Here is a 26,911-nt window from a genome sequence, read left to right as displayed (position 1 = left end):
TTGATTTTAGACTTCATTATTGTTATTTAAATTTTATTGCAGATTTGAAGGAAATAAAGATTTAACCAAATAAAAGAGACATGAAGCAGTTAGAGAGAGGCAGCTGAACACTAAAAAGAAAGAGGGCTGAAACAGAAAAAAAAACGTTGGAGAAAAAGGCTGAAACAGAGCCATGTTTTGGGCTGAAAAGAGGAAGATTTTTGGGCTGAAAAGTGGAACGTTTTTGGGCTGAAAAAGGGCAACACGTTTAGAAGAAAAGGGAGGCGCTGAAACTGAAAAGGGAGGCTGGACTGAAACAAGAGAAAAACGCTGAAACAGAGGGTCTGAAACAGAGGAAAAACGCTGAAACAGAGCAACGTTTTGGGCTAAAACAGGGGCTGAAAGGAGCAACGTTTTTGGGCTGAAAGGAGGACGTTTTTGGGCTGAAAAGAGCACCAAGTCTAAAGCAGAAAAAGGGCAACACGTCTGAGGAAAAAGGGGGCGGAAACTGAAATAAAAGGTGGAGGCGCTGAAAAGAAAAGGGGGCTGAAGCAGAAGAAAAAGGAGTGCCGAAACAGAAAAGAAAAAAAGCGGAAACAGAAAAGAAAGAGGCGCTGAACCAGAAAGAAAAAGCACCGAAACAGAAAAGAAAAAAAAGCTGAAACAGAAAAAAAGAGAGGGCTGAAGCAGAAAGGAGGCTAAAGCAGATTCTTGTGTTCCTTTTTTCCTTCAAATCTTCTCAGAAACATTATGGTGAATTCGTTTTTGTTGAGTTTAATTTTTAGCATGAACTAAATTTCTTTATTCTAGGAAAACGATGTAATCTAATTCAGAACTATGCTTGCTTTTCCATATTAATTTGAATTAATTCTCTTCATGTTTGTCTGATTTATTCTGAGTTTATTGCTTCTAATTAACTGACCATTAATTAGATGATTTTGATCCTGTGATTTGCTGTCGAAAGAGGGAATTATAGGATAGATCTTGAATATTTCGGCATAGGTGAATATAGAGATCGAAAGACTTGTATGAACCTGTGTAGTATTAAAATCATTGGTCTTAATGCTTTCTTGCTTTATTAAATTGCATACTCTTGTGTAAATTGATGAACAAGAATGTTTCCAATTGACTGTCGAAAGAGGCTTTTGGATGTTTTTGTTGAGATTGCTAACAAACAGAGAGAATTAAATTAAATTAGCTAGAACTCATTTCGTATCACTCCCTAATCCACTTTACGATTTCCTAGAAGTTTTCTTCCCATTAATTTGATCTTTGAACAACATATTTTTTTCCCTCTGCTTATTTTCTTTAATTTGATTTTATTTTAAATTCCAATTACAACAACCTTAGTGACTTCTCTAGATAAAATCGAGATTAGCATAATTTTGGTATTTGTCAAAAGTAAGTTACCAATCCCTGAGGACGATACTCTTCTCATCACTTTACTATAAAACTACGATACTGTGCACTTGTAGTTTTGCACCGATCAAGTTTTTGCTCATGAAACACTGAGCTGGAATCTCTCTACTATTTGTCTCTGCTCAGACATTTCAACATTCTCGGATAAGGCCCAAGGCCTAATATACCGTTTTTGGGCTTTGTCCCTACAATATATATATATATATATATTTATATTTATATTTAAACATATAAAATTAGCCGTAAACATGAAACAGTACACCTCGGTATAAACCGATATCAAAATATTTCGTCTTACTAATCAAACCGAAATAGCCTTTGGCATAGTATTGACTCCATTTACATTATCTCATAGTGGTTTTTCCATTTGAAAATGTTATCCATTAGTTTATCACTTTATTTCCATATTGTTCTCTTATATTATTACTTATATTGTTGGCTTTTAGATTTGGTTATTTGTTTTTACAAACGGTTGATGTGATTAACTTCTTATTGGTTTTCATCTATGCCTAACATTAATATTACTTTTATTTACCAATAACAACTTACCACATCAGTAGTTTGTTAAAATTTTTGTAAAAAAGTTTATATATCTAGCATTACTCTTGAAGGGAAATATCACGGGACAAACTCCGAATAATTTCACTATATAAAATAAAGTCAAACTTGAGTTTAGAATAAATTAGAGATACAGCTTAAACAAATAAATCTCTCTTTTTTATTTTTCACTCGGCTCTCCTCCTCATCGTGTATCTCTCACAGTTTTTTCTTTGCTCTATGTGTTTTTCTCTTCTACTTTCTCTCTTGCAATTCTTCACTGTCATCACACTTTTGGGACTTTACCCCACCAAATGGCCAAATCGGAATGATCTTTCTTTTATTTTTTCATCTTCAGCTTTTCTTTCTTTTCTTCCTTCACACTCCAAAGTCATATCAGATAAATGAAAGGTTGAGTGAGAAAAGCAGCTTTGACATCCAATGCACCCAACAAATAAAGTCTAGTAAATTTATATATATATATATATATATACCACACGTTATTTTTTTCCAATAAAGATATACCACACATTATGAGTGCGGAGTATATATTAAGACTGAGAGCATCAATAAGCAAATTCTGATATCTGTTGGGAGAGAGGGATAGAGAGATTGATATAGCACTTAGGGGTTGGGGCCAGAAAAACTCTGCCTTTTTAATATCTGGCTTTTCTAGAAACTAGAATGGATGTGAGAGTTGAGAGGTTGAAGCAGGTTGCTCAAAGTGGAGATATTGATGCCTTTTACTCCTTAATTCGAGAGGATGTTAAAATTTTGGAGCACATTGACGAGCTACCTTTTGCTGATACTCCTTTACACATAGCTGCGTCTGCTGGGCACATTCCATTTGCCACAGAGATGATGGGATTAAAGCCTTCATTTGCTTGGAAACTAAATCCAGATGGGTTTGTCCCATTCACCTTGCTCTACAAAATAGGCATATCGAGCTGGTACGATGGCTTCTACAATTTGATGGGGACCTTGTTCGTGTCAAAGGAAGGGAGCATCTCACTCCTTTGCATTATGTAGTAGCAACAAGTGATCACCATCTTGATCTATTGGAAGAATTTCTATTAATCTATCCTGATTCTATTGCAGATGTGATGGTGCAAAACAAGACTGCTCTGCATATTGCCCTCAAATATGACAAGCTCGATACTTTTAAATCCTTTGTGGTATGGCTTGGAAGAAATTTATCTAAAAATGCTGAATTTTATGAAAGAGCCATCCTAAATAGGGAAGACGATCATGGCAATACAATGTTGCATATTGCAGTATCAAATAATGAAAGCCAGATAAGCTCTCTCCACCAACATCTATTTAGTATTATCAAGCTATGAATAAAAGGGAAAATAAAACATAAAATAACCGAAATATTCTAGATGACCATTTTATTTATTGAACCAAAATTCAAATTTGGGGCTAAGCAATTTTTTTTCCCCCAAAAAATTAAAATCTTTTATATTTTAATATACTATTTAAAATGATTAAAATTTTAAGGAGTGATGGCCTTCCTTGGTGTATGTACATATTGTTCCGTCACTAGTAATATATAAAAAATTATCTCATCATTTAATGATTCTTTTTTTTTTTTTATATAATTTTTTTATTCAATCATTTAATGATTCAATGGCTCTGCAATTGCATGTAAAATACATTACATATGATCATTTTTTTTTCTTCTTTCGTTATAATTTTTATTGAAAAGCATAAAAGAAGTTTATGCATTTGGATTAAGAACGGACCAAGCACGAGGATTGATTAATTTACATTGATGAGATTAGTGAGTGTATTACTACATTTTGTAGGCTATGAGTCACTTTTACTCGCTTGGAGTCCGGAATTTGTCAGTATAAACCGTAAGAATTTAGAGGGTAAAACAGCATGGGACATCGTGCAAGAACAAACACAGGTAGACAACAGAAATATCAAGGTTATGCTAAACCATGCTAAAGCTAAATCAGGTTCATCTCTTTCTACAAAAAATTGGTATGCAGACTGCCTAAGGCTGCCATCAATACGATATTTCGAGTTTTGGAGAAAGTATCATGTTCGTCAAATGCCGGCATTATCAGACGAAAGGCAGAATGTACTTCTGGTGGTTGCAGTACTGCTTGTAACAATCAGCTATCAAGTGGTACTCAACCCTCCTGGGGGACTTTGGCAAGATGATGGTAAGTGCAATACCACGGAAATAGGGAATACTACTCATGCTGGAACCAATGATCAGACTCAACGCAATACAACAGTAACACACACAACGGGGACACCCATTGCTTCAAAAGAATATGGATTCTTCTTTTTTATGGTGTTTTCGGTTTGTAATTTTTTAATATTTGGGATGTCAAACTTAATGGTTGTTCTCCTCCTTCCAGTACAGTACAACAGGGGTCCGGTCTTCATGGTCATTCTCTCCCTCGGGTTATGTTTTTGTTTGTCATTCTTGACCATAAACCAGGCTCCAGTGTTGGCGATTTCTCTTTTTGTGCTTTGGCTCGAGTATACGATCCTAGTAATGGTTGTTTTTGGTTTGGGAATAGACAGGAAGACGTCTAAACTCAAAAGATTGCAAGAGTCAATGCTGAGTGGTTTGTGGATTCAATCATTGGAGAAGAATTGATGGGAGAAAAAAATAAAAAATTTGGCCGATCTTGGAGCTGTATGCCACAAACTATTTTACAACATTTTTACAAACTCATATAGGCCAATTATTAGCATCACATTTTCACTCACCACATGAAAAGTTTATAAAAAAGTTTGTAACTCTAGCACATTTCTTTTTGTTTTTGTTTCTTCAATAATAAAATTTAGTGTATGCATTTCAAAGGGAATAGTTGAAGTACCCAATGTTGTCTATGAATATAATGTATATAGTAATAAAGCAGTGTGATTGCATAGATAGTATTACTTAATTTTTGAATTTGTAATCATATTTCTCACGTACCTTTGTATTAGAGTTCCATCCCTTCTCCTTTGTGTGTGTATATGTTTGTTTATTAATTAAAAAAAAAAATCCTAGTGCATTTTGTCTGTATTTTCTAGACACAAAAGACAGATAGATTTTAATTGGCATATATTAGATGATTGTGGTACATTGGTTGATTCTTGACTAGGTTGGCTTAATGGTGCAATAATTGCTCCAATTAAGGGTTGAATTACTGCTTCATGCAACTGTTTTATATGTGGTGTTCTCGTTTGCACTAGACTTCAAAATTGAGCACCCTATATTGGGGTCAAGTTGAACTATGAGTGAGATTGTGGTTTTGAACTTCTTGCTACAAAGGGTGATTAAAATAGTGCCAGTCTCATCTAAGTGGGTTCTTAGAAGCAGTGGTTAATACTTGGATATTTGTTTTTGTACAGTAAGAATTTTATTTGAAAGAGAAATTGTTCAGTCATGGATATTCTTCCCTTTTGGAGTTTATATTCATTATGTGTTTTCTCTTTTTCTACCTTTTGAATTATAAAAAAAACTTCAAATGCTTGCACTTGCTCACGGCAACCTAAGACTTGCTTTTTTCTTATTAACAATTGTCTTGTTCATCAATAATTAAAAAGTGAATAGAATTTGAGGATTTCCCAAGATTTGGATAGCCTGACTTCTTGGTTACAGTTGTGCTTCCTTCAGGGAGTAACTTAAGATGCAATGTATTTTGTCACATCTCGCTCTGAACTGCTTATAAGTCTTTATTAGTTTATTCTTTTTACCGGATTAGTGTTTTTTTGAGATAAATGATTGAAATTTTATTTGATAAAATATGCGAAACAGTACATAAAAACCCTGCAAAACAAAACAGGGGAATTGAAACCTCTGATCCACTGTTAACAGCAAAACAATTATGCAGGAAAACAAACACTTCTGCATAGACCACAACATTACATTAGAACACTACATAGACAAACAAGAGTATTTAATCCTCTGCTAGCAGCAGAATAATTATGCAAAATTAAGAAAACAACTTCTGCAGAATTCAAAAACATAGAACCCTATAAAACAAGCAGAGGAGTCGGACACCTATTACAACAATACCGGACCTATTCTGCAGAAGCAACAATTATGCAGAAAAACAAAACAATTTCTGAAGAAAAACAAAATATGCAGAAAATAACACTACGCAGAAATACATCAGATGTGCAGAAAATGATCAGATCACATTCAATTGCTTGATTGAGAAACTACCAAACGTTGATACTCTTGCAGAAAACCAAGTACATCAAGAATGGACTTGGGTTGAATTTGGATATGTTCAAAATAATATTTATTTTGAGCATTCCAAATTGCCCAAACTGTCACCTCTCATCATTCCAGCTCTTGTTGAGAAAGTTTGTCCATCAACCACCTAAATAGCATGAAAATATCTTGGGCATCATTTGAACATTTTTGAAGCTTCACTGTACAAAGGGCCCATACATTTTGTGCAGAAGGAAATTCCCAAAGCAAGTGGCAGCGGACTCAAAGTGTTCGCAACAGAATTCACATCTTGGATCAATGTTAATCTTTTGGCAATGTAGATTATTCTGAGTCAGCAAAACATTTGAACATGCTCTCCATACGAACATCCTTACTTTAGGCAGTACATTTAAGCTCCACAACTTTCTCCAAATTTTACGTTCTGCCATCAAGCCAGAGTGCTCAACCCATTGCTGCTGCCCCATATGAAGTGCAACCTGGTATGCTGTTTTAACAAAGAAGCTTTGAGACCTGTTTTCCTTCCAAACCAGCTTATCTCGTGAGGACAGCCTTGACAGTGGCATCTGTAGAATTTCCATGCGTGTCTTATGAGCAAAAAGATCAAACACCTTGTCACTATCCCACTGTCCAGTGGCATCATGATTCAAGTCCATCACCAACACATTAGGTTGAACGTCTCAAAAAAATTGGTTTATGTGTCAACCATTTATGAGTTGAAACTTTAATATATCTTCCATCCCCAACCTGCCATTTTGAACCTTAATAAGATCTCTAGCTGCTAGAAGACTTCTCCACACATATGAAGGATTGCTGCTAACCTCCGCATCCATAAAGGAACAATTTAGAAAATATTTTGATTTATACACTTGATAGAACAGAGAATGAGTATTATGAATCATACGCCAAGCTTGTTGGCTAACATAACCATATTAAAAGCTTGTATATCTCTAAAACCCATACAACCTCTATCCTTCTAGTACAAAGTATTTTCCAATGGATTCAATGAATTTTCTTTTCATCCTTTGATTGACCCCACCAATATTTAGCCACTATGGAATTAATGACAACACATAAAGCCCTTGGGATTTTAAAAATACCCATAGAGTAGGTAAGAATGGCTTGAGCTACCGTTTTGATTAGAATCTCTCCCCCCGCTTTAGAAATATATTTCTCCTTCCACCCAACACTCTATTAGTAATTTTTTCCCATAGATCATTGAAAGTATTTACCTTTGATTTTTCCCCAACCATTGGCAAGCCAAGATATTTCTCACAATCCTCCATAATTCTTGCACCCAACAAAGCTTGTATATCCTGTTTTACCTCCAATCTTCTGATTTTGCTAAAATTCCATGATAAAATTCCATTAGAGTAAAATTCTCTTCTTCTGGCATTTTAATATTATTTGCTGATATTGATTTCCTTAGATGCTTGGTTAAGTATGATCTATGTCAAGCGTTTCTTCTTGTGAAGATATGAAAATTTATTGTAGAGATACAAATCTGTTTTTTACCCGGATTCCTTGGTCATTTTTTCTTGTTGCAAACGAAAAGAAACCCAAAATCTATCCAAAAAAAATGAAGCAATGAAATTCCTAATATTACTAGAGTTTTCTTGGTTAATTAAGAAATCTGCTTTGAAGGCTGACATTATCAATATGAAACTTCAAAACCAGTTAGCATTGGATCATAATTTTTGATGATTTACGTTGCATTTTTTTCATCATAACTGTAGATGACAAAGCGTTGCTCCCAATCATGTGTAAGGCAAGCAAATGCGCACCCAAAATGATTGTTAAATTCCTATATAATAAATTAGTAATAGAATAATCAATTCCTTTTCTTCACTATTTGATAGAAACTGCTTCTTTTCTGTTTTTGACATTATAAAAATCATCATTATGGAAACTGTAGAGTATTATTCAGATAATAATTGGATGAGGGAGGAAGTGCAGGATTAGAAAGTTTTGAAGCAGAAGGAGATTGAAAAGTGGAAGCTATTCTCAACCATGACATAGATGAAAGGAATTCATTTTCAAACACACTGATACCATTCAATAAAATCAACATGAAAGACTTATAGTAGTTTAAATTCACGAATCTCCTTACCTCAAAAAAAAAAAAAAATCATGTCTCCACACCATATATAGACTACATATACCAACAACCCCCATAGAGCCACATTTGCATAGCATTTCAATCCATTTAAGTAGTAGTACTAAGCTTAAATTCATGACAAGAACATTGATTAAGACAATCTTTCCAAATGATTAAACTTTCAAAGGATATCATGGAAAAGCTTATTTGGCTTGTTAAGACACCACTTCACTAAGACACTACACGGAGACTAGTTGAAGTAATGAGCCATTATTGGGCTTTTAGTTATTGGGCTTTTAGTATTTTAATTTAGAAGTAAGGTTATTTTTGTAATAAGGCAATTAGGGTTTCCTAGGCAATTAGAACTAGGGTTTAGCAATCCTTTATAAGCAACTTATTGTCCTCATTGAGGAGATAGTTGATATTTTGATGAATGAAAAAAATGGCCGTTTGGTCTTTCTTTGGTCTGGTGCTGACTCCAGGTCTACCCTAGGTGCTGACTCCTAGTGGTTTCCCCGCTTGGTGCTGACTCCTAGTGGTTTCCCCGCTTGGTGCTGACTCCAAGTAAGGCTTAGGTGCTGACTACTAGGTCATATCTTTTATTTTTCCGTTATTTCAATTTTGTTCTGGTTGTCTTGCGTCACATCCTGTACACACCAAATTGCCACCATTGATAGCTTCTTCACCCAATTCATATCACTAATAGCCTCTTCATCATTTTCCACCAATCTTTCAACTTTCCCTCTACTATAGCAATCATAAGCCCACTCTGTAAGTATTGCAGCCCTCTCCATCTCAACTTCCACACATCTCCTGCAACAAACGATCTCCAACAACATGACACCAAAACTATAAACATCCACCTTTATGGTGACTGGTGTGTTCCTGAACCATTCAGGTTCAACATAGCCTTTAGTCCCCCTGATGCTAGTGAGAGTACGAGTTTGGTGGTTCACTAAAAGCTTTGCCAATCCAAAATCAGAAATTTTGGATGTAAAAAAATCATCCAAGAGTATGTTTTGAGGCTTTATGTCACAATGAATGATTTGCATGCTGCATTCTTCATGTAAGTACATTAGTCCTCTGGCAATTCCTAATGCAATTTGCGTTCTTTGTTGCCAACTTGGTCTTATTACTCCAAAGAGGAAGCTCGACAATGAACCATTGTACATAAACTCGTACACCAAAATTCGGTGTTCACCTTCATCACAATAGCCAAGTAACCATACCAAATTCTTATGGTGAGTTTGGCCAATTACTGTTACTTCAGTTTTGAATTCCCTCTCACCTTCCTTTATCATCTTGTCTAACTTCTTGACAGCAACATATTTGCTATAACTTGATGCTGTTACCCCTTTATAAACAGTGCCAAAAGAACCCCTACCCAATTCTTCTTTGAACCCACTAGTGGCCTCTTCAAGGTCTTTGTATGTAAATGAACGCAGATTCATATCAAGGTCTTTTGTATGTAAGGTTCTGTAGAAATGTGGTAGTTTTCCTTGCCACAAACAGAAGAAAACTAGAGAAATTGCAGCTACAGAACATAAGTTAAAAAATACAGAAGTACCAAGGAGGACTGCAAGAATCGATATTGCATGGTCCTGCTTTCCTTGGCCCGGATCTGGATTTGTAGGATTCTGTAAAGAGCTATTCATTTTCAATATTTTGAATAGAGCTTTTCTATCAACAGCATGGGGGTTGTACCTCCCATTAGAAAGCGGTAATCTCTTCTTCCAACATCTTCCCGTGCCATTATTATATTTCGGATCCTGGAAAATGGCGACTGCACAATAACAATCGTGCAGACAAGATTTCTTGCATTCAAATTCTGTTGTGGGTTGACGTAGTTCATAGGCAGTTAAAGGCCAATCAGCATTCTCCATGTCCAAGATTTCAAATTGATCTTCCGAAATCACAGTACCCATCTCGCTACATTCATGCATGTAGCTTACATCATCTTGTTTGCAGCCACTGTACTTGTTATTTACATCCAAGAGAAAGAAGCCCGGGGCACATTGGCAGTCTGGCTTACCATTAGCTCTCAGTGAACATATGCTATTATAACCACAAGGGTCACTTCCAAAAGTGTCCAAAATATTCAGGCAGATGTTTTCAGGAACATACCGAATTGCAGACCAGGTTTGGTCTCCAGTAAAATTCTTTGGGTGAGTACAGAGTCTGAAAACACCATCAAAGTCAAGTGTTGCCCTGTAGTAGGAGTCTGAGTCTGTCCTCAAGACCTCACCCTCTGATGAAAGGTTGGATATAGCTCCCAGTGAGCTCTTGATTAGAAGGTAGCCTGACTTATCCATGATCAGCTCAGTAACATTAAGTTCAGCATAATAAGCTCCATAAGTATTTTGGCTGTAGAAACCTATTTGATATATTTTGTTGTAAGGGTCTGAAACGGAGCTGAAATTTACCCACCCCGAAGCTTTTTTCGGACATGGTAGAGAAAAGGCTGCTCCCAAAACCCAATACCTGGGTTGGTAACATGGTATTGGTTGGTTTATCGAAGCTATTCCATATGATGCTGGAGTTTTTGCTTGTTATAACAAAATTCCCAGTGTCTAGCATAGCCCCATTTGATACTTGAGGATTCTCATTGTTGCTGGACCTCCACAACTCCCATCCACCTGGACCTTTGAGTACAAGCTGTCCAGCTGTGTTAAGGTCAACTTTTGATTCTCTCTCTGCTGGATAGCGTCCGTTTGCAGACCAAACTATAGTTTCATCTGGTATCTTGGCAAACCAGATAGCAAGAAGGAACTGATCTTGTTTACCTGGAAGGCGGCGGAATCAAAAGAAAAATCACCAGATGGTGAAGTCCAAGTGGAGTCATCATCAGTGGCAAAGAGAGCTGAACCCACACTTATGTTGGTATTAACTTGAGCTATTGCAGGAACCAGGAGGGTGATGACAAAGACAAGCAAATGATAGTGAAAAAGAGCAATTATTGAAGCCATTGGAAAAAGATAGAACTAAGACGTAAGTGGTATATGGTGGTCTTATAAAGAAGAACTTTGTATAGCCATGGTGAATATAATTGAGTTCAGAAGCCTAATTTGATTTTTTTCAATAGTCAAAATAGTTGGGAAGTCCAGATTGCAGGCAGCAGGAACATTAGCCTAATTGATACGTCTCATATATCACAAAGGCTTCACAATCTCACTGTTTTGGATTTTCTGTTGGGTGCTTTGCACCCAGAGGTCAAAAGTTAAAGAAGTAGTTTTGTAGTTCTTTCGGCTTTGGGCAGTGGCTTAGGCGTGTGGGACACGATCAGTAAAAGAAAAGCCGAAATAAAGAAAAGCCATTTGGCCAGTACCCAATGGAATCTCATATACACCTATAAATGAAATCTCACATAAAATGAATAATCTTTTCCAAATTTTTATATTATAAATATTTTTAGATAAAGTTTAGTTACAAAACCTTACTCAATAAAATAAATATTACTGCATATCTTGAAAATCTAACCGTTGAATTGCATGTTCTTTACGCTCTTATTATACATGTCAATTTTTTTGTCAATTGGATATTATTTACCATATGATCTATAAATTTATATTATTAAACTATAAAAAATTATAATTTAAACAACTTTTTAATGACATAGCAATTGATCTTTAATTTTCTACAAATTTTACAAGCTTAGAGGATATAAGAAAAAGATGTAATCAAATTATGGATTTGTCAAAATTCATCTTTAATAAAAAGATATTGAGCAAGGTTGTAGCCTTAAACTACAACCAATTTTGTAGTGAAACTTTGTCCAATATTAATTTTCTATATTATGTTCATTGCTTAGAAATTGTCTTTCTTCTATTTAATTAGATATTTTGTATTTTGTATTATGTATGGCATGTGGCTTGGAATGTGTTGGTAACGTCGGCTTACAAATAGCCAACTTTGGATTAAGATCTCGGACCAAGGACAAGACTTGACTAATTTTGTGACAGATTATCACTACTACATTATGTAGGCTGTGAGTCAGTCGCTTGGGGTTTCGGATTTGTCTGTGTAAACCTTACCAATTTAGAGGGTCAAACAGTATGGGACATCTTGCAATGTCCAACATAAGTTGACAGCATTGCCATCAGGGTTAAGCTATGCTCTACATGGGCTAAAGCTAATTTGAGTTCATCTCTCTTTCTAGTAGAATTAATTACGGCCTCGTGGAATGTAACAAGATTGAGTCACCAATCGTTTGCAGCAATAATTTCTCAATTTAACATAGCACTCCAATGCCCACCAAAAAAAGTAAGCTCCATACCCGAGGTATAGCTAATTGATTTGAAAAAATGTTAGAGGGTGGGATGAGTTAAAACCCAATAAGTATCATAATTAATGGGGGTGGGGAAAGTGCAAGTTTCATAATAAGGAATAGTTTACAAAACATGCATAATTGAGAATTTCTATTTAATTTCTGCAAAATCAATTTCATTAACAACATGACAAGAATAGTATGAATAATGTAGCATTAAGCTTCCCAAAATAACTATGAAACTACATATTAGTCAATGTGAGCCCTAAAAATATCCAATACCATTGCAGAACCCAAAACCTCACCCAAGGCCACATGACAAGGTCATCACACAGATGGGGTCATCACATAAACGGAGACGTCACACAAACAGGTCGTCATACAAACGAGGTCGTCACACAGACGGGTCGTCACACAAACGCGGTCGTCACAAAGACAGGGTAATCACCAATATCATGACACAATGGCAAAACCACATCAAAGGCTCACAAGTTAATGTATTTGAAATACATAGTTCATTTCCAAGTAGTTTCATAAAATATTTCAATAATCCAAATATCCACAATATTCTTAAAGTCCTCAAAACCATTTTTTGTCATAAATATTTTGCATAAATTTCCCAAATAATACAAGTTAAAATAAAGCATCCTTAGTATTTCTAAATAATACCATAAATCCATGAACCCCATTATCAAAGGAATTTCAAAGATGCTTATCTTTTTCCATGCCAAATATTCATGCATTTTTCCATATGCAATATTAAACATGATGTGCTTTCATATATAGTCATATATAGTAGGGTCACAACACAACACTTTTTAAGAAGACATAGTTTCACAAATAATTTTCTAAAATGTGTTTGACCCAAAAACAATGTTTATACAACATGGTTATTTTCCAAAATTCCATTAAAAAGCAACTTACCTCGTGAAGTCAATTCCAAGTTTACCTTCACAATATCAACCAATTAAGTCGCTAGGTCCATCACCAAGTACCTCAAAACCTAGAAACACAAGCATCGTGCATGCTTATCAATGACCGGACCTATAGTGAAGTACACCATCACATTGTCTCCATAAGCCGAAGGATCTTTGCGGCCCTAAAGCCTAACTTAACTATCCTAAGGGGCCTATTCCCAAAGAAAGTCAAACAATATACAAGGAATCCAAAGGATCATGACATTACCAAAGAATCTAAAAGTCTCATTGCACACAATGTGCATTTAATAAGATAACACAAAACATATCATTTCATAATAACGGTAGCAAATCTTACATATTTCATTTGGCTACTAAGCAATAGAACCAAACAATGCACACATCAAGGGATACATCCACTCTTGGTTTAAAGTCAACTGCATTAACAACCAAAGTCTGAAACAAGTCAAGTAAATGCAATTTCATAATTTATTGGGAGAAATTATCAAACACTTGGCACGCAAGAGCAAGCATAGGCTACCAATTTACAACCATATGTAAGAAAACTAAATTAAGATCCTCAATAGTCTAACAATCCCAAGATGAATCACTTCCAAGACTAAACGATTTGGTTTTGCACACTTCAACCAAACTTAGTAGGGGAGTTTTGTATGAAATAGCTCGTCGAAGAAGAACTTCTTACCTTGATTCACCTAAGGATTGAACTATGAGAAGTTAAACCCACCGAAGTTAGTCCCTCCTCTATCTACTAAAATACACCTAGCCCAAAATATCTTATGCCCAAATTTAAGAAATTGGCCCCATGATATTCCTAAATTCCTTAAAAAAAAACTGGGGTGTTACAAATATGGTCGTGAATTGATGACATTATCAGACGAAAGGCACAATATGCTTCTGGTGGTTGCTGTACTGCTTATAACAATCACCTATCAAGTAGTACTCAGCCCTCTGGGGGACTTTGGCAAGATGATGATAACAAGTGCAATACCACAAAGCAGGGACAACCATTGCTTTAGAAGGGAGCCCTTTTTTGTTGTTCTTGATTGTTAATACTTTGACATTTGTGTTCTCAAACTCAATACTTCTTGTCCTCGTTCCAGCTGGGCACAATAGGACTCCGTTCTTCGTACTCAAGATCTACCTCTGGTGTTGTTATTTTTGTTCATTCCTTACCATAATTCAGGCTCCAGATTGGACTCTTTTTTTACTGTTTCTAAGGGCATAGCTGAAGTATCCAATGTCATCTATGAATATAATGTATATTGCAACAAATTAAAACAGTGTGATTGCATACCTCCATTTTATTTTTGAATTCTTAATCAAATTTCTTACAAACTTTTTTTTAGAAGTCGATCCCTTTTTTCTTGTGTGTTGATGTGTTTGTTACTAATAAAAGAAAAAAAAAATAACTTGCATTGAGTACTGAAAAATCTAGTTTAGGTTGGTTCCGATTAATTTAACTGATAAAATTAGTCAATGTTTTACATGATGCACATGTACACTATACATTTTGAAAATTTAATAAGAAATTATTTCTATTTCTCATATATAATACTTTTGGGAATTAATTTCATATATATTATGGGAGATTGAAAATAGAGGAGAATGTAAATTGTCAAATATATAATTTTTTTAAGACAAACGATAGAAATCAAATATATAATTATTTTCACAAAGTTAAGCACATAATTTTTTTGTTTCCGTTGTTGTCAAAGTACTAAACTCAAGAAAGAATGCCAAATTTCTATAATAATTTTTTTTTTCACATAAATTTTACAAAAAATAACTATAGTCTTTTTCTTTTTTACATAAATAATTAGCGCATCACCTATACATAATCAATAATAAGTGAAAATAAATTCATTTACCCCACTAAACTCTTCTTAAATTTCAAGTATTCTTGTATTTTAAAAGTATGCAAAAAAGTTGAGTTTATAGATCAAAAAGTGAATGAGATAAGACCATCAACCATTGAATTCTCCAATACCCTCCAAATTTAATTTTTTTAGATGTAAGACATGTGGTGTTTAAAAATCAAATAAATACCACATGTCGCACATCTAACTAAAAATGGGAGGGAAAATTGTCATACATATCAATTTTTTAGAAGTCTTTTTTCTATCATACAGGGAGATTAATGTAAATAGTTTGCATTTTTTTTTAGAAGTGAGTGTTTATTCCAAACTAAAAGGAATGTAAGTGTAAAATGGAAAACCACAAGGGAGGAAAGTAAAACTTTTTGGTGTTAACAATATAGACAACATGTAATTTGTTGGTAAGATTTTCAAAATATATTCCATTCAAAATTGGCATATACAAAAAGTAGAACTACAAATAAACCATGAAGATTGAGTTTTCAAGATTTCACTTGATCACTAACAAGTGAATGCAATCTCTCTCTCTCTCTCAAAATTCTTTTCTTCTCTCTCTCTCTCTCTCTCTCTCTCTCTGTGTATTTCTAACCCCCTCTTCAGATGGGAAGAGATCCTATTTATACTATTGATCCTCCCTTCAGTAGTGAATTATATTAAGTGGGCTTATAAGATACTTATCAAATCAGGTGTCTTCTCCACCTTTTGGAGAGGCTGATCAGGTTAATGGATATAGAACACTATTCAGACTAGTCATTTAATAATAAATGTAACCTATGTTATGACTTATGAGATGAACATCTCTAAATAATGCGGAGGTGAACATCTAAATTCTAATTCCTTGGCCCTATGTTAATCAAGCTACAACTATACCTTGTTCTCAAAAAAAAAAAAAAAAAAAAAAAAAAAGCTACAACTATACCTCGGCCTAACATCTCCACTATGCGAACTGAGGTGGGTCATAAGTCGACTAAGCACTGGGTTGCATCAGACTCATGGACATGCTCAGTCCTTTATGCACTTTGGGCTGGGCCGCTCCTTTTATACTCCTTGCTCCCTTCATAGGCCTATGATCCACGACCTATGAAAGGAAGCTAGTAAAGAAGTGCGTTCGTGAAATAATGGCATTATCAGACGAAAGGCGCAGTACTCTTCTGGTGGTTGCAGTATTGCTTGTAACGTGTTGACGCTACTGGTAACGATTGTTTCTATTTTGAAAACAGGCTTTCAAAGGTTTAAACTTAAACAATTGCAAGAGTCAACGCTGAATGGTTTGCGGATTCAATCATTGGAGAAGATTTGATGGTAAAAAAGCAAAACAAAATTAGCTGACCTTGGAGCTGCATGTATGCATCTGTATAATGCCTGTCAATTTTTATTTTTGTTTCTTTCAATAATAAAATTTAGCCTATGTTTCTAAGGACATGGTTGTAGTACCCAATGTCATCTATGAATATAATAATAATGTATATTGCAATAAAGTTGAGTGATTGCATAACATTACTCGGTCTTTGAGATTGCTTAAAAAATCAGTTTTTATTTTTATTATTTAATTTATTTTTATTACTATTCACGAGTCCTGTTATACTTTTTGATATTATTTATTGGGCTCACTGTACTATTTCAGCTATTTTTTAATTTTATTAGAACTCCATTTCTTTCCCTTGTGTATGTGTTTATTTAATAATAATAATAATAGTAATAATAATAAATCCACTAGTGTTGAGTATTGAAAAATCTAATTCAAATGAGTTTCAATTAGTTCAATTCATAAAATTATTCAATGTTTTAGGTGCACATGTACACTATAAGTCCATTTTGTAACCAGAATTCAAATAAATTTCTTTTCACATATATTTTAGAAAAGATAATTTTTTTTTACATAAATAGTTTCAGTTTTAAGCTATTGGTTAAGTGTTGTGGCCCCGGTGGTTGGCAATTGAGTTCTTTATTAGATTAGGTAAAATTTAGTTACAATTTCATAAGCGTGGTATATTGAAATTTTCAATCAAATTAAAACATATAGTTAAGTTGAAATGAATTGTTTTGAAATTCATGTTCTATTGGTCAATATAATTATATATTGCAATTTATTAATCTTTATATATTGTTGGATTTTCTTTTAACCTTACTTACTTACTTACATACATACATACATACATACATACATATATATATATATATATATTTGATGCATTTTGAGTATGAGGGATTAATATGATCCAGTGGTTTTAAGCAATACGGATCCAACATCATTTTTGTATTAAATGGCAGATACGCTACACGGGACTGTGTATGGGAAGGTGTTTGTGGTTAAATATTGGTTTGATATTGGTTAATTATCTTGGTATTTCCAATAATACAAAAATAAAAAATGAAGATAATCATCTAGATATCTAATAACAGAGTGTAACTTAAGTCTAGCATCTGATAAAATAAAATAAAATCTAGCAAATATATACCACACACAGATTCAGGAATTTAAAAAATATCTTCTCAAAAAAAAAAAAAAGGAATTTAAAAAATAAAATCAGCAAAAAAAATATATATACCACACGTTATTTTTTACGATAAACTTTAGAACATATACCACACATTATGAGTACAGAGTATCTATTAAGACAGAGTATCAATAGGCACATTCTGATCTCTGTTGGGGGAGAGAGAGAGAGAGAGATTGATATACCACTCAGTGGTTGGAGTCGGAAAAAACGCTGCCCTTCTTAATATCAGGCTTGTCTAGAAACTAGAATGGATGCGAAAGTTGAGAGGTTGAAGCAAATTGCTCAAAGTGGAGATATTGATGCCTTTTCCATCTTAATTCGAGAGGATGTTCAACTTTTGGAGCACATTGACGAGCTACCATTTGCTGATACTCCTTTACACATAGCTGCATCTGCTGGGCACATCCCATTTGCCCTAGCGTTGATGGAGTTAAAGCTCTCATTTGCTCGAAAACTAAATCCAGATGGGTTTAGCCCTATTCACCTTGCTCTAAAAAATGGACATATTGAGCTGGTGCGTCAGCTTCTAGAGATTGATAGGGACCTTGCTCGTGTCAAAGGAAAGGAGTGTATCACTCCTTTGCATTATGTTGTTGAAACAGGTGATTGTCACATTGATCTATTGGACAAATTTCTATTAGTTAGTCCTAATTCTATTGCAGATGTGACAGTGCGAGACGAGACGGCTCTACATATTGCCTTAAAAAATGAACAGCTCGAGGCTTTCAAATTCTTGCTGGGATGGCTTGGAAGAAATTTATTTAAAAATACTTCATTAAATGTATTCTCAGTCCTGAACCGAAAGGATGATGAAGGCAACACTGTATTGCACATTGTAGTATCAAAAAATGAAACCCAGGCAAGCTCTCTGTCTCTCCATTAACATCTACTCAGCATTAACAAAATATGAATTTTTAAAAATACAAATAGTCTAGGTGACCATTTTATTTTTTGAATTTATGTTAACCAAAACTCTTTTTTTGGGCCAAGTAAATTTTTTTTTTCCAAAATTTAAAAGCTTTTTTATCTAAATATAATATTTTAAAATGTTTAAAATTTTAGGGAGTATGTGCAGTTCCATCACGTACTGACAATATATAAAAATATTGTCTTATTTTTTTTAATGATTCATTGGCTTAATTTACAATTGCATGTAATACATAATGATCATTTTTTTTTCTTCTTTAATTATAATTTTAGTTAAAAATTTATAAAAGAAAAAGAAGTTTATGCATTTGGATTAAGGATAGACCAAGGACGATACTTAAGTAATTTACATTATGCAGGTTGTGTGTCACTTACTCACTTGGGGTTCTAGATTTGTCGAGGTAAACCGTATGAATTCAGAGGGTAAAAAAGCATGGGACATCTCACAAGGACAAACACAAGTAAACAATAGAGAGATCAAGCTTATGCTACATAGTGCTGGAGCTTCATCAGGTTTATCTCTTTCTACAGTTACTCAAAGTGATGATAATAATATTGATGAGTTTTACAACTTAATTGGAGAGGATGTAAAACTTTTGGAGTACATTGACGAGCTACCATTTGTTAATACTCCTTTACACATAGCTGCATCTTATGGGAACATCCAATTTGCCCTAGAGATGATGAGTTTAAAGCCTTCATTTGTTCGAAAACTATATCCAAACGGGTTTAGTCCCATTCACCTTGCTCTACAAAATGGACATATTGAACTGGTGCGTCGGCTTCTTCAACTTGATGGGGACCTTGTTCTTGTCAAAGGAAGGGAGTGGCTCACTCCTTTGCATTACATAGTAGAAAGCGGTGAGCACCTTAATCTATTGGAAGAATTTCTTTTACTCTGTCCTGATTCTATTACAGATGTGACGGTACGAAACGAGACGGCTTTGCATATTGCCCTTAAATATATCAGGCGCGAGGCATTTCAATTCTTAGTGGGATGGCTTGCAAATAATTCTTCTAAAAAATGCTGAATTTAATAAAACAATAGTGCTGAATTGGAAGGACAATAAAGGCAATACTGTGTTGCACATTTTAGTATCAAAAAATCAAACTCAAGTAAGCTTTTTCCATTAACATCTACTAAGTATTAACAAAATATGAATTAAAAGGAAAAAAAAAACATAAAATAACCAACCATGAATAGTCTAAATAACCATTTTATTTTTTGAACCAAAACTCATTTTTTGGGCCAAGTAAATTTTCTTTTTCAAAATTTAAAATATTTTATACCAAAATATACTATTTAAAAATGTTTAAAATTTTAGTGAGTGGTGGCCTTCCTTGGTCTATGTACAGTTCTGTCACCAGCTAATATATATATATATATATATATCTTATCTTTTTTTTTTTTTGAATATATATCTTATCTTTTAATTATCTTGTGGGTTTGCAATTGCATGCAATAGAATATGATTTTTTTTTTCTTTTTAATTATAAAAAATATATAAAATAAATAGAAGAAACTTATGCATTTGGATTAAGAAGGGACCACGGACGAGACTTGACTGATTTACATTACGCAGGCTGTGAGACACTTCCTCTCTTGGGGTAGCAGATTTATGGATGTAAACTATTGGCGTAAGAGATTTCTGAATGTAAATAATAAGAATTTAGAGGATAAAACAGCATGGGACATGTTGCAAGAAGACAACAGAGAGATTATGGTTATGCTAAGCCGTACTGGAGCCAAACCGGGTTCATCTCTTTCTACATCTAATAGGTATCCAAATCCAAAGTACCAAAGGCTGTTAACAGTGTCATATGTTGATGATTTTTTGCATAAGAATTTAAGACGTGAAATAAGGAGATTTACAGTGGAATGGCGCAATATACTTCTGGTGGTTGCAGCGCTGCTTGTAACACTCAGCTTTCAAGCGGTACTCACTCCTCCTGGTGGAGTCTGGCAAGATAATGGTCAGTGCCAACCATACCATAACAGTAGTAATTATCCTAAAAAGATTTATCTGAGGCACAACCATACCATGTTAGAGTGTGAACGCAAAGCAGGGACAGCCATTGCTTTGGAATATGGCCTTTTTTATTGGCTGTTCCTCATGTGCAATACCGCGCTATTTTTGCTCTCAACATCATTAATTGTTCTCCTCATTCTAAATTTTCACATTAAGGCTCTGTTCGCCGTACTCAATAACATCCTCTGTTTCAGCTATTTTTATTCAGTCAATACCATAACTGATGCTCCATTGCTGATGATTCTGTTAGAGTCTACTGCGTGCATCTACTTTGTTTATATACAGCTTTTATCCTGGAAGCAATGATCAGACTCAGTGCAATACTGCAACAGCACACAAAGCAGGGACAGCCCTTGTGTTGGCAGGAACCCCTTTTCTGATATTCCTGATTTACTTGCACATTTGTGTTGTTCTCATACTCAGTAATTGTTCTCCTCATTCCAGATGGGTACATTAATATCTTCGTAATCAATGCCTACTTCCTCTGGCTTTGTTATTTTTCTTCACTCAGGCTCCAGATTAGTCAATTATTTCTGTTTTTCTTTCAGCCTTGATTTTTGCAATCTTACTAGCAAATTTTCCCTCTTTGGAAAGAGTCAGGCTAAGTGGTTTGAGGATTCTATGGGCATCTGTAATTGCCGTCCTTGGAGCTGTATGAATCTGTAATCTGTGTCAATTTTTATTTTTATTTCTTTGATAATAAAATTTAGTCTATGTTTCTATGGGCATAGTTGAACTACTTAATTTATATTGTAATAAAGCAGTGTGATTGCCTAGCATTACATAATTTTTGAATTTATAATCAATTTCTCACATAACTTATATGTTAATAGTGTTTGGTTCTAAAAGCTCTCGATATTATTGGGTGCTTTAAATTTCAATAAGATCATGTTTTGGAAGCATACTATCATGACCATGAAACAGTGTTCATACTTATGTTGTTTGCAATAATAGAGTGACGCTTTTAGAAAAGAATAAACTCTACTTTGAATCAGAATAAGGTAAAACCTTATTGGCCTGGTCATAATGCACAGACTTAATTATGATTGATTTCAACCTCAAATAAGTATACATAAACGTCTATTCCTCAAAACAAGTGACAAACAGAACAAATAGTAATTGTCATCTCAATTTTTTAAATATGAATTTTCTATGTCCAAAATCAAGAGAAGGAAGTGGCGTGTTTCTAGCTTGGTCTGTTCAGGACTTTGAATTTGTTAAGTACAGCCTGCCTTGCTATTCAGCGTAGGGGTATGCATTCAGTTATAGTACTCTCAAGCAGCAAAGCAGTGTCTTGTTTGTGTAATGGAATGGGAACTCTAGCTGGTCCATAAGGCATTTGGGCTAGACTATCAATTGTTAAAGAAGCAGATGACAAATATGAGAATTTGATGAAAGAAATTCTGTATTGCATTAAGGAGCATGTGAAAGTACATCGGATATTTTATATACAATCAATCATTTACACGTGTACATAAATAGAAACTACCAATTAAGCTAATCCTAAACTACAAGTAGCATAGTGTATTGATCAAGTAGAGCTCTGTCGTTTATGCAGCAAGCAGAATAGCTTCACTTCCAGTGCTCTGTTTCAGTCCTCTGCCTCTCTGCCTGGCTTGTCTGTGTTGTGCAACTGCTTGATTCTTCTTCATGCTCATTCTTTAACTTCACCCTTTTGACAAAAAATGAGGCAGTTGTGCTGGACTATCAAAATCAAGTGTTGCCCTATAGTAAGAGTTTGTCCTGAAGACCGCACCCTCTGATGTAAGGTTAGATATATTTCCCTATGAGTTCTTGACTTGAAGGTAGCCTGATTTGTCCTCAGAAACATCCTGGTGACTATAATAAACTCCATAAGGATATTTGGTGTCAACATCTATTTGATTATGTATCAGATTGTAGATAGAGAATAGGTTGCTCCCAGAAGTCTAAAGAATAAAACGAGGACACGGTGTCGTATCACTTAGTGCTTGATAAAGAAAACGGTGCCGTTTTTATAATTAGCTTAGCTTGTTAACGCACTTATCCACACGGCGTCGTTCCGATGAAACCGTTACTTATGACTGAGTGGTCGTTAAAAGCGCGGGAAATTCTGTTTTAGTTTGTTATGTTGTACGTTAGCTGTAATTAGTTTCAGTTACCACATTTCACTGTAATTAGTTTGTTAATTTCTTTGTAATAAATACCTTGCAACTTTTTCTCTGGTTTTGTTATTTTTGTTCACACCTGACCGTAATTCCAGGCTCCAGATTGGTCAATTAATTCTTTTTTTTTTTTTTGGGCTTTGAAAAGAGCCAGGAATATGCTTAAACATTTAAGATTGCAAGATTCAACTCTAAGGTGGCGTTTGATACGGGAGAATCCACATTACTCCTAGCATTCAGATTCTTGGGAATCACATTCCTAGGAATGTAGTTATTCCTATGTTTGGTTTTATTGAGAATCTCTTAAGATTCTTAGGAATGTGAGATGTTAATGTTTAGTTGATTCTCAGGAATCTTAAATGAATTATTTATTTTTCTCATTCTATCCTTAGGTTTGAATTTAGACTACCAAGTCCTTTAAAAAAAATCTTCCTCTAAATAAATAATGAAAAACCAAATATAAACTATTAATTATAACAAATTCATTAAAATTGTAGTCTAACATTTCAAAATGACAAGTACAATACAAAAATAACTATTTAAATTCTCAAATGCTTTATTCTTAATAATAATTTTTAAAAGAGTTTAATCCATAACAAAACAACTTGAGTACGTTTAGGTCTATAAGACCATAGAAGTAGCAATAAAAGTAAAAGTAGTTCATCAACAATGAAACAAATTCTATTACATATATAATGTATTCACCCCTGTATCTGTGAGCACTTGAATAACATAGTCATACCTAACATCCCTAGGCAATGAGTAAAAACAATCACATTTACATGTATCAGCTGTAAGCAATTCTCCAGCTTTGATTCTTTATGATATAGAAAGTCCTTCAATTTTCAATAGCTCATTGAATACTTTCATTCTTCTCTCAACTTCCTCTGGCTCAATCTTGAAGCAAGACGCAATGGTGGCCATATGTCCATTAGTTTCTTCATACTTCTTTCCAAAGTCTTTCATTATCTCCATTGAGGTCTTAGTTAGTTCATCATTGGATCTTGGCCTCTTTTTATTTAGATTCTTTGAGCTAGCACCTTGATTGGATATTTGTGTTTGGGAACCATAACCATAACCATTTCCATTGATCTCTTCTATACCAGCATTTTTTTCTATCTTAGCTTCATTTGTAGGAGCTTGGTTTTCTTGTCCTCTAGCTAACTCCTCTGTTGCATCTGTAGCATGTTGAGCTCCATCCCAACTGGCCCTATCTTTACCAAACACAAGTGCTAAGTCATCAAAATGAGGGAATCGCTTATTCCGCAATCCCTTAGCATTTGGATGACCTTGATAGGAAACAAATATATATATATATATATATATATATATTCAATAATAAAATAAAAATTGCTCTTTAAACATGAATGACAAAAACATAAATAGATTATTTTGACCCAATCTTCAAAAATTTGCTTCTCAACCACAACCATTTTCTCATTATCATTCCAACCAAAACCACTGGCATTTGGACCAAGCATGTCAGCTATTGCCCGATATTGTCTTCTTAATGTTTTGTATCTAGATTCTATATGTGGACTTGCCTTTATACCACATCTTGGCAGTTTCTTCTCCCTCAATACCTCTAATTTAGCTGTAAGTCCAGGCTTAAAACCATTGTTTGCTTTACATTTAACATCACCAGTCAATTCCAATAAAAACTTAATCAACTTATCATCTTCTTCAACTTTCCATTGAAATTTAGTTCCTTTCTTTCCTTCATTGACAGGTTCACTATTTGTATTTTCCATGCCTATGCAAAAGTTGAACATTATACATAATTATCCAAAAAAAAGAAAAATGTAAGTACTGCATTTTTAAGAAAAAAATTATACAAGAAATTCATGATGGTAATTAAGGTCAACAAACTTTGTAAAAGAACAAAAAAATACCACCAACTGAAATTATAATATAAAACAAATTCATGGAATTTTTAAATAGATAACAAAAACCATATTTCAAATTGAACATAAATTGTAAATGAGAAAATTACAAATTACGTAACTATAATGTCAAATTGAGTAGCTCCTAACTATATAATAGAATGAAAAGATACCAAGTAAACATCATCTCCAATTCAATGCCTAGAGGCCCTCCATTGTTCATACATTTCTTCAGCCAACTTATCTCTTCAATCACTCCATGCATCAGATGTCTCCACATACCTTATATGCTTACCATCTAACTCTTGAGCACCTTAGTTGTCAGACAAGGGAGAGTTCTCTTGAGGGTCAAGTGTCATCTCTCTTCTTATATAGTTGTGGAGTAGTGCATAAGCTGAAATGATCCAACATTGGGTCTTGATTGGATAAAATGATCTACTCCTAAGTATTGTCCATCTTCCTTTTAGTAAGCCAAAGTCTCTCTCAATGATAATCTTGGCAGAAGAGTGTTTCATATTAAAAAACTCTTTAGGAGAAGTAGGTTGGTGACCTTGCCTCCAATCATTTAGGTGATATCTTTGTGCTCTATAAGGTGCAAGAAATCTCTCATCGTTGGTGTAACCAGCATCACACAAGTAGTCGTAACCTAACACCATTTTTAAACTATAAGAATTTAAATAGACGTGTACAAAAAAAAAAGTAGTGATTAATAAGTATTTATTTACCTTGAGGGACTTTCAATCCATTTCTCCTGGAAATTGCATCTCTTAAAACTCTAGAATCTTCAGCTGAACCCTCCCAAACAGGCAATAGATAGATAAATTGCATATCGTGCAAACACACTCCTAGCACATTGGTGGCTATTTCATTTTCCTAGTTTGATATCTAGGCCCGTCTTCAATTGACATATTGATTGGAATATAGGTTCCATCTAGCGCACCTAGGCAATTCTATTATAGGACTTATTCATTAAATTTAAATCAATAATGAGAAATACATAGAAACATTCTAATCTAAATAGTAATGTACCTTAAACCATTTCCATCTTTCATCAGTACAATTCTCAGGTATAGGCTCTGGTTTCTTAAAAAGGATGCTATGAAGATGAAGGACAACATGCAATACAGCATTGAAGTTTCTACTTAAACTCTCACCCGATTGAGCTAATTGTCGTGCTACAACTCTATTTTTTGCATGATGTGCAAGTACATGTAGAAAAGACACTACCATCTCATCCATTTCCATATTCTTAGATGACCTCAAAACCCCATGTATGTGGAGCATGTCACAAAATTTTCTAAATGCTCTCCTGTCCATTTGTACATTGTTTATGGATGTTGTATCATCCATCCAAACCATTTGATTCGTATTCACAACTCTCACATTTGCTCTGTCTAATATTTGGTCACCCCAACCTCCAATTCTTCCAACTCTCCTATTCCTAGAAAGAATCACTATTGCACACATGTGCACTAACATCATCCACATTTGATGTAGTAAATCTAATTGATGTAGCAATACAACTAAAATTTTCTTTTTATGATTCCTTGTTGGTTGAGCCATCACTGCAATCATACACAAGAAATAAAAACTTGACATTTAAGAAAATTACAAATTATTAAAGGCGAAAACCACATTTCCGTCCTTATATTTTCACGAGATTTCCACTTTGATTCCTATCTTTTATTTTCACCACTTTTAGTCTCTATTTAGATAAATGCTTTCCATTTTAGTCCTTTCCATTAGTGCCCTAACGGCAAAATCCTACATGGCAGACGGAACTATTAAAATAATAATAATTTTTATTTTGGCATTAAAAAATGCCACGTCAGCATCTAAATTAAAAAAAAAATTAATTTATTAATTTTAACTAAATAAAAACCAAAAATTACATTAATTGAGATCTAAGTGTGTCTTGAACAAGAACACAAATTTAGATATAAGACCACAAAATTAAAATCTAAAAATTACAAACCCAGCAGCTGAAGTATAATTTATTTTAATAGTTTCGTTTGCCACATAGGACTTTGCCATTAAAGCACTGACAGAAAGGACTAAAATGGAAGGCGTTTTACTAAATAGGGACTAAAAACGGTGAAAATAAAAGATAGGGACCATAGTGAAAATC

General features: G+C 34.2%; 2 protein-coding genes and 1 pseudogene across 2 annotated transcripts; 2 read left to right on the top strand and 1 right to left on the bottom strand.

The window, feature by feature from the left end:
- The first annotated feature begins 2,619 nt into the window (after positions 1 to 2,619).
- On the top strand, positions 2,620 to 4,555 carry LOC112028178 (uncharacterized). Its single transcript, XM_065774179.1, has 3 exons — positions 2,620 to 2,918; positions 3,034 to 3,041; positions 3,744 to 4,555. The coding sequence occupies exons 1-3, from the start codon at positions 2,620 to 2,622 to the stop codon at positions 4,553 to 4,555; spliced, it is 1,119 nt and encodes a 372-aa protein (XP_065630251.1).
- A 4,266-nt stretch (positions 4,556 to 8,821) lies between these two features.
- On the bottom strand, positions 8,822 to 11,231 carry LOC111989381 (G-type lectin S-receptor-like serine/threonine-protein kinase LECRK1). Its single transcript, XM_065774178.1, is given in 3 exon segments — positions 8,822 to 10,577; positions 10,579 to 11,023; positions 11,026 to 11,231. Coding segments are annotated over 3 exon segments (2,364 nt in total). The 5' UTR covers positions 11,189 to 11,231.
- A 7,905-nt stretch (positions 11,232 to 19,136) lies between these two features.
- LOC111989378 (ankyrin repeat-containing protein BDA1-like) lies at positions 19,137 to 21,062 on the top strand (annotated as a pseudogene).
- The last annotated feature ends 5,849 nt before the right edge of the window (positions 21,063 to 26,911 follow it).

Source organism: Quercus suber, unplaced genomic scaffold, assembly GCF_002906115.3.
Source record: "Quercus suber isolate HL8 unplaced genomic scaffold, Cork oak 2.0 scaffold_87, whole genome shotgun sequence".
Classification (NCBI taxonomy): Eukaryota; Viridiplantae; Streptophyta; class Magnoliopsida; order Fagales; family Fagaceae; genus Quercus; species Quercus suber.
This window is presented reverse-complemented; position numbering and strand designations above follow the sequence as displayed.